This window comes from Geotrypetes seraphini, chromosome 1 (assembly GCF_902459505.1).
Source record: "Geotrypetes seraphini chromosome 1, aGeoSer1.1, whole genome shotgun sequence".
NCBI classification, from domain to species: Eukaryota; Metazoa; Chordata; class Amphibia; order Gymnophiona; family Dermophiidae; genus Geotrypetes; species Geotrypetes seraphini.
In genome coordinates this window covers 431,963,686-431,985,275 of record NC_047084.1, presented here as the reverse complement: position 1 = coordinate 431,985,275, position 21,590 = coordinate 431,963,686, and the positions used below count along the sequence as shown (strand labels likewise).

General features: G+C 49.3%; 1 protein-coding gene across 7 annotated transcripts in view; it reads right to left on the bottom strand.

Moving 5' to 3' along the window:
* IFT74 (intraflagellar transport 74) overlaps positions 1 to 21,590 on the bottom strand; it is a 305,175-nt gene that overhangs the window by 251,457 nt on the left and 32,128 nt on the right. For all 7 annotated transcript variants that reach the window (XM_033919374.1, XM_033919366.1, XM_033919348.1 and 4 more), the window contains one exon: positions 8,865 to 8,997. In XM_033919374.1, coding sequence (XP_033775265.1) covers positions 8,865 to 8,997 — 133 coding nt within the window. The remainder of the gene's footprint in view (positions 1 to 8,864; positions 8,998 to 21,590) is intronic.

Sequence of the window (21,590 nt, the reverse complement as noted above, 5' to 3'; positions counted from 1 at the left end):
GTTAAAATGCTATTAAGCTTTTTATAAAAGGACCCCTGAAAATAAATAGGTATCATACTCATTTGGTAACAAACTACAGGCAACATCATCATTTTAATAGTTTGAACTCTCCCCCACCAAGAAATATGTAAAGGGTTCCATTGCTCACATAATTCCGTAACTTTTTTTAATACAAATTTTTCATTCTCTTTTACAGTATCTTCAATTGTATTTTTAACTTGAATGCCAAGATATTTAAATCCTTCTTCTTTCCATATAAACGGAAAAGCGTCAATTAATCCTTTTACACAATGAACATTTAAAGGTATAATTTCAGATTTATTCCAATTAATTTTATAACCTGAAAATCACATTTGAACTTAAAAACATCACTTGATTTTCTATTACAATCATCTCAAAATAATGAAGTTTAACCCTTCCCCCATCACTACCATTTCATACATATTCATCTATATTATACAATATTTTCATTCCTATTAAACCAAATATTTAATAACTAAACAAAAACACCCCCAACCCTTACCCCCTCATTTTCTGCTTTAAAATCTTTATTCATTTTACCTCTTACAGCAAGTGTATAATTAATTGACATATTGTAATGTATACATCACTTGAATTTCTTATCATTTTAGCCTTAAAACATAAGAATTGAATTGATCTCTTCCCTCCCTCTCTTTCCACATTATATCAAATCAAATATACCCAAAAAGAAATTTTCCCAAAATTCAGAACCCCCTCCCCCCACCCATCATCTACATTTATACTTGTATTGGAAAAATGGTATTTACTCATTACAAAATTTGGTCAATGGCTCCGAGATCTTTGAATTTATTATAATTTCCTTTTTGTAACGCAATTGTTCTTTCCATTTTGTAGACATGACATAACGAGTTCCACCAGAAACAATAGTTTAGTCTACTCCAATTCTTCCAATTAGATGTAATATGTTGTATAGCGACCCCTGTCACGATCAATAATGGCCTTTGACTGGGGGGGTGGGTAAAGTGTACCTTTTTTCTCCTTGGTCTGGATGTGACTTGGGAGTACTGATCGACAAGTCGATGAAGCTGTCCGTGCAATGTGCGTCAGTGGGAAGGCAGTCTTAAGGACCGGTACCATGTAGCTAAAGTATTCACCTGGGAGAGTAGCGACTGAAGATGAAAGTCCAGCTTACCCAAAGACCCCTGTTTCCCCCACCTCCGCTCCAGGTAAGAATAGTAATGTCTGCCCTGCAAATACGCCCAGAAGTGTGTAGCTGGGAGCTCCAAATAGGATTGCAGCTGTGAAAAGGAAGGGAAAGCGCCCATGCCCCCTCAGAGAGATGTTTCAGACTGACACAGCCCTGTGATACCCATAGCCGAAACACAGAGGCGCCCATTCCTGGAGGAAAGTCCACATTCCCCACCAAAGGCAGAAAAGGAGAGGCCTGTGGAGAGCGATGCTGGGACCTCCTACACTTTCACCATGCTTGCGAAAGGGAATCAGGAATTGGAACTGGGATCCCACCCCTGGGAGTGCCTTGGGCATCACCTATAATAAGGAGACGAATGAATGAGGGACACACCACACATCCATCCAACCCAATGGAGAAAATTTAGAACAGCCCGTAATACCCTCATGCACAAAACGCATCAATGAAGCCACATTGTACAGTTTAATATCCGGAAGGTTCAACCCACCCAGTCGTGAATTCAAAGTCAAGGTAGCAAGACTAATCCGGGCCGCCTTGTGACAACAAAGGAAGAATATAAGAATTAATTTAAAGGCTCGTTCATCTTTATTGGTAATCAATAAGAGAACCGTCTGCAAGGGATAGAGAAGCTTTGGTAATAAAACCATTTTGAATAAAGCTGCGCAGCCCCATAGGGAAAGTGGCAGATCCCTCCATTTTGCACAAAGTGTACGAATAGCCTCGATATGATGTAGAACATTGTATTGATACATGATAGTAGGGTTGCTACTCAGGTAGATCCCCAAATATTGCATCAGCTTCTGGACCAGCGGTACAGGAAGATCATGTCATTGCTTGTGCCTACTCGAGGCTAAGCGTAAAAATTCAGATTTGGCACAATTAACGTGGAGGCTGGAGATAGTCCCAAAGTCCCGTACTATAGTAAGCGCCACCAGTAAGTGTTCTTGGGAGTTTTCTAGATATAACAGAATATCATCGGCGAACAGGTTAATATGGCTTTCCCGAGTTCCTAATTTTATACCCAAAATAGTAGGATCCAAACCGCCAAGGGCTCGATGGCCAGAAGAAAAAGAAGCGAGACAGCGGGCAACCCTGTCTGGTGTCCCTCTCCAAGGGGAACAATGGGGTAATGAGAAGTCTTGTCTGAGGAGAAAAATATAAACTCCGCACCCACTCCAAAAAGGAGTGACGGGACAAAAGCATGCGAGACACCAACACGCCGACAATCGAGCACAGACAATTCGGCGCAAGACACCAGCGCCAAGGGAAAACTTACTTTTAAAGAGCTCCGAAGTGGGGGGAACCCCCCACTTTACTTCATACTGCTCGCGCTGCCGTTGGAGGGGGTATGGGGGGTGCAATCCCCCACATTATAGAGAAAACTGAACTTTTCCTGAAAAAAGTCAGAAAAAGTTCAATTTTCTCTATAATGGAGGGTTCCAACTCCCCCAACCCCCCCCCCCCAACGACAGCGCGAACAGTATGCAGTAAAGTGGGAGGGGGTTCCCCACTCACACCCCACTTCGGAGCTCTTTAAAAGTAAGTTTTCCCGCAGCGCACAGGTGTCTTGCGCCGAATTGTCTGCGCGCTTGTGTCTCGCACGTAAATGACTATGAACCCCAAAAAGGTACCATCAAGCCCATATTGTCACATTACCCAAAAGAGATAAGACAAGGAAATGCTATCAAATGCCTTTTCCATGTCCAGGCCCATGATAGCAGCCTTTTTGGTTCCCTCCCTCCTAGAGTAGTTAGCCATCAGAGCTCTGGTCAAATTCATAGAGGTGTACCTGGCCTTCATGGATGAGGAGATGTAAAAAGGCATTCAGGCGTTTGGCAAGTATCGCTGCCAGTAGTTTCGCATCTTGATTAAGGAGCAATATAGGTCTATATGAGCCCACCTGGGCAGGGTCCTTACCCGCCTTAGGGAGCAGGACACATGAGCCATATTATAGCGGTCCATGCCCCTCTGAGAGTGCAGGTGGTTGTATGCCGCCCCCAGGGATGGGGAAATGAGATCAGAGAGAATCTTATAATATTTGGGCCTGAGCCATCCGGTACCGGGGATTTGGTTAACTTAAGACCCTTAATACCCTGCTCCACTTCTTGGCGGGTAAGGGGAGCATTCAAGACTTGTACCTGTTCTGGCGGGAGCTTAGGAAGTAATACTTGAAAGAACGCATCCCGAGCTGTATCAGCATAAGGCCTGTGGGCTTACAGGTCACGGTAATAGTTCATAAATTGCTGATGGATCTGATCGGTCTTTTTATAAGTATGGCCCTGGGGATCCGTGATAGACATAATCACCTGGCGTTTACGATAGGGATGGACCAGGCTTGCCAACAAGCCACCCGCCTTCCCCCCCATCTATGAAGTATATAGCGATGAAAGTAAAGTTCCCAATCTGCCCTTTTGGTTAAAATAGCATCAACCTGTGGCCTAAGAGAACGTACTCGCATCTGATCAGCAGTCGTCAAAGTTCCCTGTTGGCATCTCCACATCTGCTGTAGTTCACAGGACAATGTCATCAATTCCGCTTCCTGTGTCTTCTTCTTGCCCAAGACATACTCAATGATAAAGCCTCATGGAACCGACTTTGACGCCTCCCAAAAAAGACCTGGATCAAGATCCGGGGCATAATTAGTGCTATAATAATTCAACCACTGTTCTCTCAAATACTTATGAAAAGCAAGATCTTTGTACAAATAACCCGGGAAGCGCCAAGTGTGCTCAGAAGGCTCAGCTGCTATCCGGAGGGAGAGTGATCAGACAAAGGCACCGCATCCACAATAGACAGCAAAGAAGAAGACAGCAAGATTTTATTTATTTATTCATTTATTTAGACCGTCCTCCCAAAGGAGCCCAGAATGGGTTAAAAGAGTACATTCACAGTATAAGCAGGACAAACTTTGGTGAAAAAAACAAACTTGGTGTACATAGAGGTATAAATTTCAGCTTTTACAGTATAGCTATAACATATAGATTTAGAAATATAGACTTAGTGGACATAGGGTGTTTTAAAATTGTAGCATTTTCTGAAGAGATATAACCTATGGTGGTTTAAATTACATTATTTTCCGTATGGACATAGCCTAACATAAGGTAAGATAGTTTTGTAGGTTTGTGCGTCATTGAAGTATGGTGGGTTTTTGATCTTGTGGACTGCCGTAAGGATCAGTCAGGGATGCAGATGTAAGCTAAGGAGCTGGGTTTGTAAAGAGGAAGGTTTTCAAGAAGGTTTTCCTGAAGTTCCATAGAGTATTTAAAGATCTGACAGATGGGGGGATGATGTGCCATGATCTGGGTATGAAATGTGAATAAGAGCGTTTCCGGGCTGTTTCAGATGTGAGTGAGCGTCCGGGTGGAATGGCTAGCCGTTTTTCTGCTTGGGATCTCAGTGATTGGTTGGGGACATAAATTTGTAGTTTTGATGCTATGTCTTGAAAGCTAGAACCAGGGCTTTAAAGGTGCATCGTTTTTGGATAGGCAGCGAGTGTAGAGATTATGTTAGAGAAAAAAAGTAAAAGTACGTTCCGTGGGGTGGAACAATCTTCATATGTCCAGAAGCCTAAGTTGGTTAGTCAGAAAATTAACCCCTTTGCCATGATGGTCACCAGGGAACCTTTTCAGGGTGGGGGGAACAGTCCTGTAACGGGTTCGCCGTGATATTAAGATCCCCTCCTAGGACTATGTGGTAGTCCAGGTGCTGTGCCAGTCTTGACAACACTCCCAAGAAAAAACGATGACTATAGATATTAGGGGCATACAGATTACACAGCAGCAATTTATGGCCCCAGAGCTCCCCAAGTACCATAACATACCTACCCTCCTTATCCTGAAAAACTTTGTGCATCTGGAAAGGAAGTTGTTTACGGACCAGAATGGCCACTCTCCTTACTGCTATAGAAGGAATAATACACCTCCCCGACCCAGTCCCTTTTCAGTTTCTCATGTTCTACTGTCGAGAGGTGGGTCTCCTGTAAAAAGGAAATATCAACATGCTACTTGCAGAACCAAGTCAATACCTTCTTTCGCTTAATTGGGGAATGTAGGCCGTCCACATTCAATGTAGACAGTTTCAATTTAACCATAGTCTATCTGCCCATCGAGGAAGTAGATGTAAAGCGTCAACCATAGAAAGGAAAGGACAGGAACCCCCAGCCAGGCCCCCCGCTAGACACACAAGGAAATGTCCTCCCCAAGAGTCCCAAAGAAAAGCTCAGCAGGTGCCCTCTACAAAGAGTCCCAGCATGCTCACCATATCTCACTGCTCTCAAGCCACCAGTCATTCATCCCCATGCACACCCCAGCCGACTCACTCCTCCCCTCCCACTCCCGACCCAGTCACCCTCATAAACACTCACCATCTATGCAGCCCCCAATCTACCTCACCAAAACCTGAAACAACACAAACCCCCGAGCCCCACCCCTACCCCCATAAATGAATCAGGCGCAAGATGTCACAGCTTGTCAGCAAATGATGTGACCGTCCCTCGGAGTAAGGTCTCTCAGGAGTAACAGTGAGAGAAGTAGGCCTCCCCGCTGAGCCAGTCATAACCCCCCCAGGAGGAAAGTCTCCCCATCCAGAAAAATGGGTGCAGAAATACCGCAGACCTCCTCAGATGCTGTAATGCAGAAAAGTCAGAGGAACAAAGGCTAGCTGAGGAGGGCCTGGGACAGCCAGCTGAAATGGGGTCAAGAAGGGAGGCCTCCGCATAGCACCCTCCGAGAAAACCAGCTAAGGCAAGGTTGACAACCCATCCCAGTGACTAGACCAAAAGGGAGTGCACAGAAACTGAAAGTGCTGGCCCAAGATCGCAAAATGAAGGAAGTGCTGATGGGAGGTCCGGATTGGAACATGCAAGGAGGCCTCCATCTGGTCGAGAGAAGCTAAATACTCCCCTGGCTGAATCGCCAGAATCACATATCGCAGTGTCTCCAAGCAAGAAGACAGAACTCTGAGAGCCCTGTAGAAACCCTGGAAATCTAAGATGGGCTGAAAGGACCCCACTTTCTTGGGCACCACAAAGTAAATCGAGTACCTGCCAGTGTAACATGTCTGAGGGGGAACCGGACCAACAGCTTATAGATCTAACAATGTTTTAAGGATCTGGCAAAAAACCTGCATCTTCCATGCTACTACAAGGAGAAGCTAGAATGGGCAAACTGCAGAGCAGAACCGTCCCGAATCATCTCCAGCCAAACACCCACCAGAACCAGAGGAGGCTTGGGCACAGAGTTATTGGGCAGGATGGACAGCGGGGTCACCGGCGGAGGGATTCTCAGCCTCCCGATGGGCCCTACAAGACTGAATTTGCTGAAAGAACTGACTCCTGGCAAAATCAGAGATTGGGTAGGTAGCAGTCCCACTTTCAGGGCAGTACCTGCGGAAATTTCACAGACTCCCTCGAGCAGTGCCACCTCGAACAGCCTGGCAAGCACTGTCTGCAGGCAGGCAGGGCACTTTAGAGTCCGTGAGAGTGTGAACTAACCAGTCCAAAACCTCTGGAAAATAACAGGAACCCCCGTAAAGAAAATTGAGAGAGTTTAGTGATGGACACCGCAACCGTCAACCAAGCCCGAAGCCAGAAGGTCTGACGCACAGCTATGGATTAGGCAGACATCCGAAAGAAGTCATAGAAGGCGTCTGAGAGGAAAGAGGCAGTCATCTGAATCTTCGCCACCTCCTGACCAGCAGATTCACTATCAAGGACTCACTCGGTCCATTGAAACACAGCCCGAGCCACCAGTCCCGCACAAATAGCTGCCTGGACCACCCAAGGCAGATACATCAAAATTCTGTTTAAGAATGGTCTCCAACTTAATCTCCTCAGAGTCTGTTAAGACAGAACTGCCCTCGACGGGCACAGTATGCCACGTAGCAATAGCTGAGACCACCGTGTCCATCATTGGCGACTTTAGTCCTATCCCCAACCGGAACAGGATAAAAACAAGTCAAGGAGCACGCAAACTGAAAAGATGCTCCTGGCAAAGATCATTGCACCAGGATAATATCCAGAAAAAAACGGAAGTATTGGACAAGAGTGGAAAGTAGAGGAAACCTCTTCCCCCCCCCCCAAGGAAGAAGGTCCTCTACACTTGGGGGTCGCAGGCAGCGCCTCCTCAAAGTGCAACACTGAGGAGATCTGCTGAATCAGATCTGAGAGCTTGTCCCTCTGAAAAAGGTGCACCTCAAACACCTCCTCGCTGGTAGATGGAAAAAAACCAAGTCCCTGGTACTAGCGGCTGTCCCCTCGAGAGGATCCTGGAAGTGTCTCCAAGTGTCCAGGTCCTCATGCAGTAGTTAAAACTCTCCTCAGACAACAAGTCCTAATCCGAGACCATACGTGGGCGCCTGGATGAAGGGGGACATGAAAAGAATTAAGGGGTCAAAATATCAGGGGGCATGGAGGGAATAAATCTGAGACCCCCTGGACACAAGTAGGACCCCCGGCTACCAGAAAATATGCTTGACACATAGCAAAAAGAAAATGAGGGGGAAAAAAACCCCGGCAGCCCCATGGGACTCCCTGCCCCAGCAGGGGACTCTGCTGCAACCTGTCCCTGTTATGTCAAAACAGGGAGAAGGCACCAGAGGCTAAATACAAGATGGAGGGTCTAACTGAGGAAAAACGGCAAAAAACACGCCAAAAATAGCCCCTCCAGGGTCTGTAGCGGCTGAGAAGACTGAACTGTCATAACACCTAAAGCAGGCAAAAGCCACCATCAGCTGAGAGAAAAAACAGCTGACAGGAAATCCCCAGCCGCACCAGCGGCAGCTAAGGAAAACTCTCCGTGGGTGGCAGGAAAAGACCGGGCTTCCCTGCAAAGCTGTGCCGGCTTGCAAGGCACTAGTGGCGGGGAGCCTTGGACACCAGCAACTGTGCGGACGAGACTCTTCCACTGCACCGGCCCAAACAGCTGTTTTCAGGTCAGCTGTGAGTGCCTCGCATCTGGACCAAATTGTGCACCTCTCCCCCTGAGAAGTGCTCGACCTAGCTGAAAGAAAAGTGCCGGTTAGTTGAAAAATACACGACCTAGCTGAAAGAAAAGTGCCGGTTAGTTGAAAAATACAGTAATTTACAGCATATTTAAGGGAAAGCAACCCTTCAGACCGGCACTGCCTCAGGATTTTTTTTCTTTTTTTCCCCCACAGAACAGACTCAACTGACTCTCTAAAAAATATGCCTTACCACCAGGGGGTAAGGCTTACTGTTGAGGCACCTCTAGAAAAATGTTGGGGAGGTGGAGGAAAGGTGGGGAGGTGGAGAAAAGAGGAGGAGGGACCCCGCTTGAGACCCGCCAGGTTTGACACCCCCAAGGTCCGACGGACCCCCAAGCAGGGTCCACCCAATCTCAATCCGGCAACATAAAGGGACAAAAATTCCTAAACAAATTCCAACAGCCCTACCAAGGGAGATGGGTACAGCTCACCACACCTGCTGGAGACTGAGAGAAGACTGAGGTAATTAGGGAGGGGTCACATGATATGTACAGTTTCAAAGTTTAGTCTCAGTCTCCACCTGCAGGTCATGAGATATACCCGCTTGTAAGATCCTATACCGGTCTGGAAAGGGCTAAAGAAAACTTTCTTCAGCCCCTTTATGCTACTTTCTAAACATTTTTCTTTTTAGAAAATGAGCCCCTTTGTGTGTCACAATACAGAATAATACCTTTCATTCCTGTTTTCATTCCACTTAGTCCCTGTTGTGTCACTGGTCGGTCTGCAACTTTTATCTGAGCTGACAACACACCTCCAGCTCCAATGGAACCACGAGTACCAGGCCTGGCTGTGCCAGGAGGCATCTGAACAAATAAAGAAAAAAAATAATTTGCTCTATCACTTTAATAAAGTCTGGTATACTGTAGTGTCTTAAAAATCAGCACTAATACTGTTCTAATACAATTTTTAAAAAGATCAATGTGGCAGCTTGAGGAGAGATGCTGTTTGAAGCATCATTTGTTTGTTTCCACCCACCATATTCATTTTCTAAAATGAGAAATTAAGGTGGAAGTTTTAGATACCCTTGAAATATATTCAACTTCAGAAGAATTTAATCACAGGAGAACAAAGCAATTGCAGACAGAATGAACACGTTTTTTGCGTCTGTATTTACCGAAGAAGAAATACACAGCATACCGGAACCCATCAGGCTATATGCTGGAAGTGAAAACGGGAAACTGACAGGGTTGATGGCCAGTCTAGAAGAGGTATGCAGGCAGATTGACAGGCTTAAGAGCGATAAATCCCCGGGACTGGATAGCATTCATCCGAGGGTTATCAAGGAACTGAAAGGGACCATAGCTGAACTGCTTCAACTAATAGCCAATCTGTCGATCAAATCGGGAAAGATTACGGAGAACTGGAAGGTGGCGAATGTTACGCCGATCTTCAAAAAAGGTTTGAGGGGAGACCCAGGAAACTACAGACCGGTGAGTCTGACCTCAGTACCAGGAAAAATGGTAGAGGTGCTGATAAAGGACCGCATCATTAATCACCTCGATGGACACGGTCTGATGAGGACCAGCCAGCACGTTTTCAGCAAAGGCAGATCTTGTTTGACAAACTTGCTGCACTTCTTCGAGTTTCAAGTTTATTAAAAATTTGTTGTACACGCAATGTCAGATACTTCAATACGTATGACAGTTTAAAATTAGGAGACAAACAATAAAACTTTAGACAAATAAACAGGCAGATAGACAAGGGCGATCCAGTTGACATTCAGACTTTCAGAAGGCGTTCGACAAACTTCCGCATGAACGACTACTTCGGAAAATTGCAAGCCATGGAATCAAGGATGAAATACTCACGTGGATTAAAAACTGGCTGGAGCATAGGAAACAGAGAGCAGGGGTAAATGGACAACACTCGGACTGGAAGAGTGTCACCAGTGGGGTGCGGCAGGGCATGGAGCCATGCTCTTCAACATCTTTATAAACGATCTGGATATAGGTACGACGAGCGAGGTGATTAAATTTGTGGATGATACATAACATAAGAACTGCCATGTCCGGATCAGACCATCGGTCCATCAGAGTAGTGAAGACGCAGGAGGATTGCGAAGATCTGCAACGTGACATAATGAGGTTCAATGTAGATAAGTGTAAAGTGATGCATGGCGGTAACAAAAATCTCATACACGAATACAGGATGTCAGGGATGGTACTTGGAGAGACCTCCCAGGAAAGGGTCAAGTTGATGAAGCCGTCCACGCAATGTGCGGCAGCGGTGAAAAGAGCGAACAGAATGCTAGGAATGATAAAGAAGGGGATCATGAACAGATCGGACAAGGTTATCATGCTGCTGTAAAGGGCCATGGTGCGCCCTCACCTGGAGCACTGCGTCCAGCACTGGTCCCCGTACATGAAGGACACGGTACTACTCGAAAGGGTCCAGAGAAGAGCGACTAAGATGGTTAAGGGGTTGGTTGAAGGAGCTTCCATACAGCGAAAGATAAGAGAAACTGGGCCTCTTCTCCCTCGAACAGAGGAGATTGAGAAGGGATATGATCGAAACATTCAAGGTACTGAAGGGAATAGACTTAGTAGATAAGGGCAGGTTGTTAACCCTCTCCAAGGTAAGGAGAATGAGAAGGCACTCTCTAAAGTTGAAAGGGGATAGATTCTGTACGAAAGTAAGGAAGTTCTTCTTCACCCAGAGAGTGGTAGAAAACTGGAATGCTCTTCCGGAGTCTGTCACAGGGGAAACACCCTCCAGAGTTTCAAGACAAAGTTAAACAAGTTCCTGCTGAACCAGAACATACGCAGGTAGGGCTAGTCTCAGTTAGGGGACTGGTCTTTGACCAGAGGGCCGCCATGTGAGCTGGGCACGATAGACCACAGGTCTGACCCAGCCGCGGCAATTCTTATGTTCTTATATGCTGATTTACTTCAATGTCCACTGGATGAGTCTGTGACTAGCTTCGGCAGTGTAATGACCAGTCAGATGGATGCTGATAGGTCTCTGATCCCCGATGGACTGCTCCTCTTACGCCATCTCAGGATTCAGTATTTCATCCATGAAACTTATCAATCCTCTCTGGGAGGAGAAGGAATGGTTATTGCTGAGTGTCCACTAGTGCTGCCCAATTCACAATTCGAATCGATTCACCGATTCACTTCGGGTGAATCAATTCGAATCGATTTACCAGGAGAAAAAAATCGGCCTCCTGATTCGTTGACTGACCCTCCCCCCTAAAGCAGGAGCGGCAGCGCTGCCTCTTGCTGGACTGCTGCTCCTGCTATAGAGGGCGAGTGGGGAGGGTCAGTCGGGAAGTGGCTTACCCGCTGGCCTAATTTCAGCAGGCTGCAATAAGATCGCTGGAGCTAGCGATCTTTGCAAGCTGTCGTACAGCTTTGGAGAGCCTTCTCTCTGCTGCGGTCCGCCCCTCCTGTGACATCAGAGAAGGGGCGGGACTGCGGCAGAGAGAAGAGAGCTCCGAAGCCGTATGGCAGCTTGCAAAGATCGCTAGCGCCAGCAATCTTATTGCAGGCTGCTGAAATTAGGAGAATTGATTCTGGGAGGCCAGGGGGAACATGCAGGCCTTCCGAGGGGGGGTGTAGTCCTTTGGGGGGGGTACAGGCCTTCAGAGGAGACAGGCAGGCCTTCGGGGGAGACGTGGACATGCAGGCCTTTAAGGGGGGGATAGGCCTTCAGGGGGGACAGGCAGGCAGGCCTTCAGGGTGGGGGGTTGGGACAAGCCTTCAGGGGGGACAGGCAGTCAGGCCTTCGGGGGGGGATGCAGGCCTTCAAGGGGGGGGACAGGCCTTCAGGGTGGGGGGGGGACAGGCAGGCAGGCCTTCAAGGGGGGGGGGACAAGCCTTCAGGGATGGTGGCGCAGGCCTTCAGGGAGGTTCAGACCAGGGGAGGGGGGGCCCTGGTGTAGAAGTACACGGAGGGAAGGGGGGGTCAAAGATACGTGCATATGCCGGACTTTGGGGGGGGAAGAAATAATGGGTCGGAAAATAGAGGAGAGGAAGAGGGATGATGGACAATGGGATTTAGGGAGGGAAGGAACAGAAAGGGAGAGAAGTTGGACACAAGTGAGAAGGGAGAGAGAGGGAGAGAGAGAGAGAGAGAAAGAGAGAGAGCGAGAGTCCTGTACAGGTGACAGGTGAAGAGCCTCCCCTGAGAAATCCCCTAACATATTAGGCCAATAAACACAACTAAAGGCCTAAGATGGCTGAGAATGCTCTGACTAAAACTGTCAAGCCTTTGCACAATCTATGCTTGTTGAAATCAGCAAGCCAAGCGAAAAATGAGCGAGTGAAACAAAACTTATTCTTTTACATGGCAACTGTGTCACATCTGCAGTAATGCCAGGGAAGTGGATCTAAGAAGGATGAGAACATGTCTTAACCAAGAACATAAAAATACATTATTTTGCAAGAATATCCTGTGATGGTCAGGCTTTTACTGGCTGATGGCTTGAAATTGCTGACATGATAAATTAAAACGGCATATGCGGGAAAAGATAGATTTTCTGGTAAACAGGACATGCATATGGTATGACACAGATATTATGAACCAATTAATAAACTGATAAATGTAATGACATTTGTGAGTGACCAATACAAACTAACAATATGATATGTGCCAATGTTGCCTCAAGCTGTCAAGAATTGTATAAGAGACAGCTTTTAGGATTATGAAAGCAGGACAGACATCCAGGTATACTCAAGCGCTTGAGGCATACTATCCGTCAGCTCCATATGCTGTAAGATTCGTTCTTGTAATCTGTTATTGATTGTTAATAAAAATAAATATATATTAATTATAACAGCATATTGAGTTTCCATGAAGCCAGTGGTATTGAAAGGCCGTAAACAGGTGGCTTTTCACAAGGCATGGTGTAGAGGGGTGGGGGTGGGGGTTAGAGATAATGGATAGGAAGGTAGTAGGGAAAAGAAAGGGAGAGATGGTGGACCTTGGGGTGGTGGGGAAGGAGGGAGAGATGCTGGATGAAAGGATAGTTAAGAAAATGTGGATCTGTGGATGGAGATGAAAAAAAAAAGAAAGATGCCAGACCTCTGGGGGAGGGAAGGGAAACGGAAGGGGAGGACAGAGATGGCAGATGGATGGTTAGCACGGAGAAAGAAGAAAGGAGACCCTGGCAAGCAAGATATCAGAAGACAACCAGAGCCTGGGACCAACAAGATTTGACTAATGACCAGACAACAAAAGGTAGAAAAACTAATTTTATTTTCCATTTTGTGATTACAATATGTCAGATTTGAAATGTGTATCCTGCCAGAGCTGTTGTTAGACCGCAAAGCACAGTTACTTACCGTAACAGGTGTTATCCAGGGACAGCAGGCATATATTCTCACATGTGGGTGACGTCATCTACGGAGCCCCGATGCGGAAGCATTTTCAAGCAAACTTGATTGAAGATTTAAGTTTGCTCTGCTGCTCCACGCATGCGTGCCTTCCTGCTCCACTAGGGGGTGCATCCCCTCGTGGTCTCCAGTTCACTTAACTAGCCAAGAAGCCAACCTCGGGGAGTTGGGTGGGTTGTGAGAATATATGCCTGCTGTCCCTGGATAACACCTGTTACGGTAAGTAACTGTGCTTTATCCCAGGACAAGCAGGCATGATATTCTCACATGTGGGTGACCTCCAAGCTTACTGAAGAGGGATGGAGGGAAGTTGGCAATTTAAGCAAATAGATTTCGCAACACCGATTGGCCGAACCGGCCATCGCTTCTGGACAGGGAGTCCAGACAGTAGTGGGAGGTGAAGGTATGAACCGAAGACCATGTGGCAGCCTTGCAGATTTCCTCAATAGGTGTTGACCTGAGGAAGGCTACGGAGGCTGCCATCGCTCGGACTTTGTGTCCCGTTACTCGACCATGCAGCGCGAGACCAGCCTGAGCGTAGCAAAAGGAGATGCAATCGGCCAACCAGTTGGACAAGGTGCGTTTGGAAACTGGGTGACCTAACCGGTTTGGGTCGAAGGACAAAAACAGTTGTGGGACTTTCCGGTGTGGCTGAGTGCGTTGGAGGTAAAAGGCCAACGCTCTTTTGCAGTCAAGAGTGTGGAGCGCCACTTCTCCGGGGTGAGAGTGGGGCTTGGGAAAAAACACAGGTAAGACAATGGACTGATTGAGATGGAAATCAGACACTACTTTAGGTAGGAACTTGGGATGGGTGCGGAGTACCACCTTGTCGTGATGGAATACCGTGAAGGGTGGGTCCGCTACCAGAGCTTGTAGCTCACTAACCCGCCGTGCGGACGTGAGTGCAAGTAGGAAAATTACCTTCCAAGTGAGGAATTTTGGATGGCATTTGTCTAGGGGCTCAAATGGAGGTTTCATTAGTTGAGCCAGAACCACGTTAAGGTCCCAAACCACCGGGGGAGGTTTGAGAGGGGGGTGGACGTTCAGCAGGCCCTTCATGAAGCGAGTGACTAAGGGATGGAGCGAGAGGGCTTTCCCTTCCAGGGGCTGATGAAAGGCCGCAATCGCACTGAGGTGTACTCGAATGGAGTTGGTCTTTAGGCCGGAATGAGATAGTTGAAGTAGATAGTCAAGGACCAGGGGGACGGGGACCGACACCGGGTCCTGGCTGTGGGAGGAGCACCAGGTTGAGAATCTGGTCCACTTTTGGGAGTAGCAGGTTCTCGTCGAGGTTTTTCTAGAGGCCTCCAATATCTCCTTGACTGATTGAGACACGGGGAGAGCAGTCAGGGGGAGAGAAACCAAGCATTCAGATGAAGAGATTGAAGATTGGGATGTAACAGTGAACCCTGACCCTGTGACAGTAGAGAGGGAAACAGAGGCAGAGGCAGTGGATCTCTGACACTGAGTTGAAGTAGAAGGGAAAACCACGGCTGGCGTGGCCAGCGAGGGGCAATCAGGATCAGGGTGGCTTGTACTGTTTTCAGGTGGACAAGCGTCCGCAGTATCAGAGGGAACGGCGGGAACGCGTACAGGAACCTTCCCTCCCAATCGAGGAGGAAGGCGTCGGCCTCGAGCCGGTCCGGGGAGTATATCCGGGAGCAGAAGAGAGGCAGCTTGTGATTGTGAGGGGACGCGAACAGGTCTATTTGAGGCGTCCCCCACCGTTCGAACACTCCTCGTAGGGCCTGAGAGTGTAGTGACCACTCGTGTGGCTGGAGGAGGCGGCTGAGTCTGTCCGCCAGGCAGTTTTGTTCTCCTTGTATGTACACCGCCCGAAGGAAAGTGTTGTTGGAGATTGCCCATTTCCAGAGGCGCAGGGCTTCCCGGCAAAGGGGCCAAGATCCTGTGCCCCCTTGTTTGTTTACGTAGTACATCGCTACTTGATTGTCGGTTCGGATGAGAACCACTCGGTCGCGGAGCAGATGTTGGAAGGCTACTGCTGCGAGGTAGATGGCCCGAAGTTCTAGCACGTTGATGTGGCAACGGCGGTCTTGTGCTGACCACATTCCTTGGGTGCGCAGGCCGTCCAGATGGGCTCCCCAAGCGTACTCCGACGAGTCCGTGGTGAGTACCTTGCTGTGGGGTGGGGTGAGGAAGAGCAAACCTTTGGAAAGATTTGAAGAGTCGGCCCACCAGCGGAGCGATCGTTGCAATGAAGGAGTCACTGTCACGGAGTGGTCGATCGGGTCCCGGTCTTGACGCCATTGAGACGCCAGGGTCCATTGAGGGATTCTCAGATGGAGGCGGGCGAAGGGTGTGACATGGACGGTGGAGGCCATGTGGCCCAGGAGGGTCATCATCTGTCGGGCTGATACTGAGGTCAGCCGAGAGATCCTTCGGCTCAGACTTACTAACGCCTCCAGGCGCGGAGGGGGGAGGAAGGAACGGAGGCGAACCGTGTCCAGCGTGGCCCCGATGAACTGTAGGGATTGTGAGGGGCGTAGTTGAGATTTTGGGAAGTTTATTTCGAACCCCAGACTTTGTAGATAGGTAATAGTCTGTTGGGTCGCTGAGATAGCCCCTTCTTTGGACGGGGCTTTGATTAGCCAGTCGTCCAGGTAGGGGAATACCTGGAGGCCCTGGGAGCGTAAGGTTGCTGCTACCACCACGAGGCACTTGGTGAAGACTCGAGGTGATGATGCTAGTCCGAAGGGGAGGACTCGGTATTGTAGGTGCCAGTCCCCTACTTGGAAACGCAAAAACTTGCGGTGAGCGGGGTGCACTGGGACATGTGTGTACGCCTCCTTGAGATCGAGGGAGCAGAGCCAGTCGCCCTCGTCGATCAGGGGGTAGAGTGTTGGTAGTGAGAGCATCCGAAACTTTTCCCGTACCAGGAATTTGTTGAGGCGTCTCAAGTCTAGTATTGGGCGTAGGTCTCCCGTTTTTTTCGGTACCAGAAAGTAACGGGAGTAGAAGCCCTTCCCCCGTTGGTCGGGGGGGACCTTCTCCACTGCTCTCAGGCGAAGCAGGTCTCGAGCTTCGGAGAAGAGTAGAGGTAGCTGAGTCCTGTTGGGAGGGCAATTCCTTGGGGGGTTGTCCGGGGGAATGGCCCGAAAGTTGAGAGAGTACCCTGATGAGATCACGCCAAGGACCCATGCGTCCGTCGTGAGTTGTTCCCAGCGAGGGTAAAAGGCTTTGAGTCGACCTCCGATGGGAAGGCGGCCTGGGACTATGGCGGAGGGGGCCCGCCCCCTTCCGCGTGTCCCGTCAAAAGGACGGGGATGGTTTGGTGGTCGCGGGCGGTTGGGACTTGGGCATGGCCCTGTGATGGGCTTGCGGACGTCTGGGTGGGGGCCGCGAGAAAGCAGGGGTGGACTTTTGTGGGTAGCGGCGCGGAGGGGCCCTGTATGGCCTGGGCGCTGGCGGTTTGGGCTTTTGCTGGACAAGGGAGGCAAATGAGCGTTCATGCTCGGAGAGGCGTTTTGTCGCCGCCTCGATAGTGTCATCGAACAATTCCTTTCCCACGCAGGGGAGGTTAGCTAACCGGTCCTGTAAGTTGGGGTCCATGTCGACCAGGCGCAGCCAAGCTAGTCGGCGCATGGCGATAGCGAAGGCTGCTTCTCTGGAGGAGAGTTCGAAGCCATCGTAGGCCGCGTGGAATAGATGAAGGCGCAGGTTGGAGAGGGACTCTAAAAGCAGGCCGAACGTTTCCTGCCGGGAGGCCGGTAGGTCAGTCTCAAAGGCTCTCAATAGTCCAATGAGGTGTTTGAGGTATGATGTGAAGGTGAAAGTGTAGCTTTGCACCCTAGAGGCCATCATTGCGTTTTGGTATAGTCTCCTGCCGAACTTGTCCAGGGTTCGGCCTTCCCGGCCTGGGGGTACCGCTGCTGAGACCCGGGACGGGTGAGCCTTTTTCAAGGAGGATTCCACTAGCAGCGATTGGTGGGAGAGCTGTGGTTGCTCGAATCCCGGATAAGGTACTGTGCGGTACTTGGCCTCCATTTTGGAGGGTACGGCCGTGACCATGTAGGGGGTCTCCAGGTTCCTGAAGAAGGCCTGTTGGAGTACCGGGTTAGGTGGTAAGCGAAGGGACTCTCTAGGCAGTGATGGCATATCCAGCTCCGCCAGGTACTCCTTAGAGTATCTGGAGTCGGACTGGAGATCTAAGTCCAATGCGTGGCCCATGTCTTGGACAAAGCGAGTGAAGGATGGGCGAGATGTCCCCGGAGCCCCGTGCGGGGTCAGGGAACGAGACCTTCGTCGGGTGGAGAAGGATAAGGAGGCTTCCCTCGAGTATCGAGGTTCATGCTCTGATCCATTCTCCGAGGTTGGGGAAGCACTGTGAGAGTGTTCCGGGGTTGTCGATCTTCGGCGTCTCGAGGAGCCCCTCGGAGACGATGCCGGGGTTAGGGGTACCGATCGATGTCGGATTGGTGACCTCGATCCGGACTCCCTCGGAGAATGCGTCAGAGGGGGAGTTCGGAGGATACGCGGGTTGGAGAGTGATAACTCAGCCACCCTTAGTGGTCCTGTACGAGGTGTGGGAGAACGGCCTCGTAGGGTTGGTGAACCTCGGGCCTTCTTGGAGGTACGGCGGTTCGAGGTTTCTGTCGTTCTAGCCCGACGTTTTGCCCCTCGGCGGTCCGCAGAGGGGGAACGTCTCGGGCGTCTCGGCGAGGAGTCCGAGGAGGATGGGATGCGGCGAGGATTGCGCACCTTTCCTCGAGGTTGTTCGGTGTGAGGCTCAGGTTGGTCTGGCACATTCGAGGTCGAGGCCGATTGAAACTGGGCCATTGCAGCGGACAGCTCCGACGTGATCATCGCTCGGAGTAGGTCCTGGAAGACGGGCACGGACAGCATCGAAGGCATGTCCCCTGCCTCTGTGCGCTCCACCGGGGGCGACCTCGTATCAGAGTATTCCCGTGTGGTGGAGGCACGGCCCGAAGGCTTGGAGGGCTTAGACGGGGCTGTAAGCATGGGGCTTCCGCCATGCGTCGCCGTTGTCCCCGAGGCTGGCTTCTTCGCTGTTACAGAACCTGAAGAGGGAAGAGGGGACTTACCCGGAGCCGAGGCTTTCTGTTGTCCCGAGGACTTCGGGGTCGAGTCTCGAGGCGATGCCGAGGTTTCCGGGGCCGAGGTCAAGGCCGGGGCCGAGGCCAGGGCCGACCTCGAGGCCGAAGTGGAGGGTTGGTCCGGGGTGAAGAGATCCGCCATGCGGGCTTTTCTTCGGCGGAGGGCCCGGTTTTGGAAAATAGCGCACTGGGGGCAGGAGTCGGTTGGATGAGTCGCCCCCAGACAAAGGATGCACCGGCGATGCGGGTCTGTGAGAGAAAGAAGCCGCTCGCACCGGGTGCACTTTTTAAAGCCGGTCAAAGGCCGGGACATTAAATCGAAAGTAGCCGCGGCTCGATTAGCCACGCGGCCACGGGGACCCGGAAGCCTCCGGGTCGTTGAAAACGAAGCAGGAATCAAGTAAAAAGGTAAGGAATTCGCGCACAGCGACTTAATCGTGAAAAAACAAGAAAAAATCGCGGTGCTAGAAGGCAGTTGGGGCAGAGCCTGAAAAACACGTCTTCTAGGCTCGCAGAAAATTTTGAACTGGAGACCACGAGGGGATGCACCCCCTAGTGGAGCAGGAAGGCACGCATGCGTGGAGCAGCAGAGCAAACTTAAATCTTCAATCAAGTTTGCTTGAAAATGCTTCCGCATCGGGGCTCCGTAGATGACGTCACCCACATGTGAGAATATCATGCCTGCTTGTCCTGGGATAAATGTGAGCTAGGATTTAACATAGAGAGGAAAAGTCTTTTGTGTTTGTTTATTTTGTTTACACCACAGCGCCAGTGTGGTTAGGAGAAGGCAAAGGGGGGGAAGAGGCTATAAAATAAACCCACCAGGATGTTTGAAAAAAAAAAAAAAAAAAAAAAAAAAAAAAAACCCCAATTGGGCAGGAAAATCAAATCGAATCAAATAACCAATTCAATAGGCTGAATTGAATCTAAATTTTTTTCCTGAATCGGACAGCACTTTCCAATCTCAAAATGGCAGCCGTGGCCACCATTTTCAATTCACAGCAGGCAGGAACAATGAAAGATTAGGTCCTTACATTTACTAATCTTCATTCTGCAAATCCATAGAGGAGTCTGTACAATAGGTATTTTATCTCAACCCGTGAACTGGGTCTCGGCATCAAACCACACTTTTTTCCTCTGCTCATCCCACATGGCTGAGGAACACAGAGCAACCTACAGTTCAGTCCAAAAGCAAATGAATAGCACTAGAACAAGCATACACACAAAGGGGGGAGGGGGGTATGGGGAACATCCCTGCCACACAATAGCATTCTGTTCTGCTATGCAATATATAAGAAAGCTATTAATAAACAGACAACATGGAAGTCTGCTACATTCAATGAGCACCAACTGGCACAAAAAGCCAACTAGAAAGCACAGTTACTTACCGTAACAGGTGTTATCCAGGGACAGCAGGCAGATATTCTTGACTGATGGGTGACGGCACCGACGGAGCCCCGGTATGGACAATTTTAGAGTGATTGCACTCTAAGAACTTGGAAAGTTCTAGTAGGCCGCACTGCGCACGTGCCTTCCCGCCCGACGAAGGCGCGCGGTCCTCAGTTAGGATAAGCCAGCTAAGAAGCCAACCAGGGGAGGTGGGTGGGACGCAAGAATATCTGCCTGCTGTCCCTGGATAACACCTGTTACGGTAAGTAACTGTGCTTTATCCCAGGACAAGCAGGCAGCATATTCTTGACTGATGGGTGACCTCCAAGCTAACAAAAAGAGGGATGGAGGGAAGGTTGGCCATTAGGAAAACAAATTTTGCAAAACAGATTGGCCGAAGTGTCCATCCCATCTGGAGAATGCATCCAGACAATAGTGAGATGTAAAAGTATGAACTGAGGACCAAGTAGCAGCTTTGCAGATTTCCTCAATAGGAGTAGAACGGAGGAAAGCAACAGATGCTGCCATAGCTCTAACTCTATGGGCCGTGACCGAACCTTCCAGTGTCAGTCCGGACTGAGCATAACAGAATGAAATGCACGCTGCAAGCCAATTTGACAACGTACGTTTAGAAACAGGACGTCCCAAGTTATTCGGATGAAAGGACAGAAAGAGTTGGGAAGATGATCTGTGGGGCTTAGTACGCTCTAAATAGTAAGCTAAAGCCCGCTTACAGTCCAAAGTATGCAGAGCCTGTTCTCCAGAATGAGAGTGAGGTTTCGGAAAGAAGACAGGCAGAACAATGGATTGGTTGAGATGGAATTCAGAGACAACCTTCGGGAGAAACTTTGGATGTGTACGCAGAACCACCTTGTCATGATGAAAGATGGTAAAAGGTGGATCCACAACTAGCGCATGGAGCTCACTGACTCTCCTGGCAGAGGTTAGAGCAATAAAGAAGACCACTTTCCAAGTGAGAAACTTGAAAGGAGTTGTAGCCAAAGGTTCAAACGGAGGCTTCATTAAGGCGGAGAGAACCACATTGAGATCCCAGACTACAGGGGGTGCTTTAAGAGGTGGTTTCATATTGAAAAGACCCCGCACGAACCTGGAAACAAAAGGATGAGCTGAAAGGAGTTTTCCATGAACTGGCTCATGAAAAGCAGCAATAGCACTGAGGTGGACTCGGATGGAAGTAGACTTGAGACCAGAGTCAGACAAAGAAAGAAGGTAATCCAACAAGGTCTCCACTGCAAGGGATGTGGGATCATGATGATGAAGAAGACACCAGGAAGAAAATCGTGTCCACTTCTGATGGTAACATTGTAGAGTGGCCGGTTTCCTGGAGGCATCTAGAATAGAACGAACGGGCTGAGACAAAAGAGTATCATTCGAAGTCAGCCCGAGAGATACCAAGCTGTCAGGTGCAGAGACTGGAGGTTGGGATGTAGAAGGGTCTGCTGATGTTGTGTAAGCAGAGAAGGAAACAGTGGAAGAAGCATAGGCTCCCTGGAACTGAGTTGAAGTAGAAGGGAGAACCAATGTTGTCTGGGCCATCGTGGAGCGATGAGAATCATGGTGGCCTGTTCCCTCTTG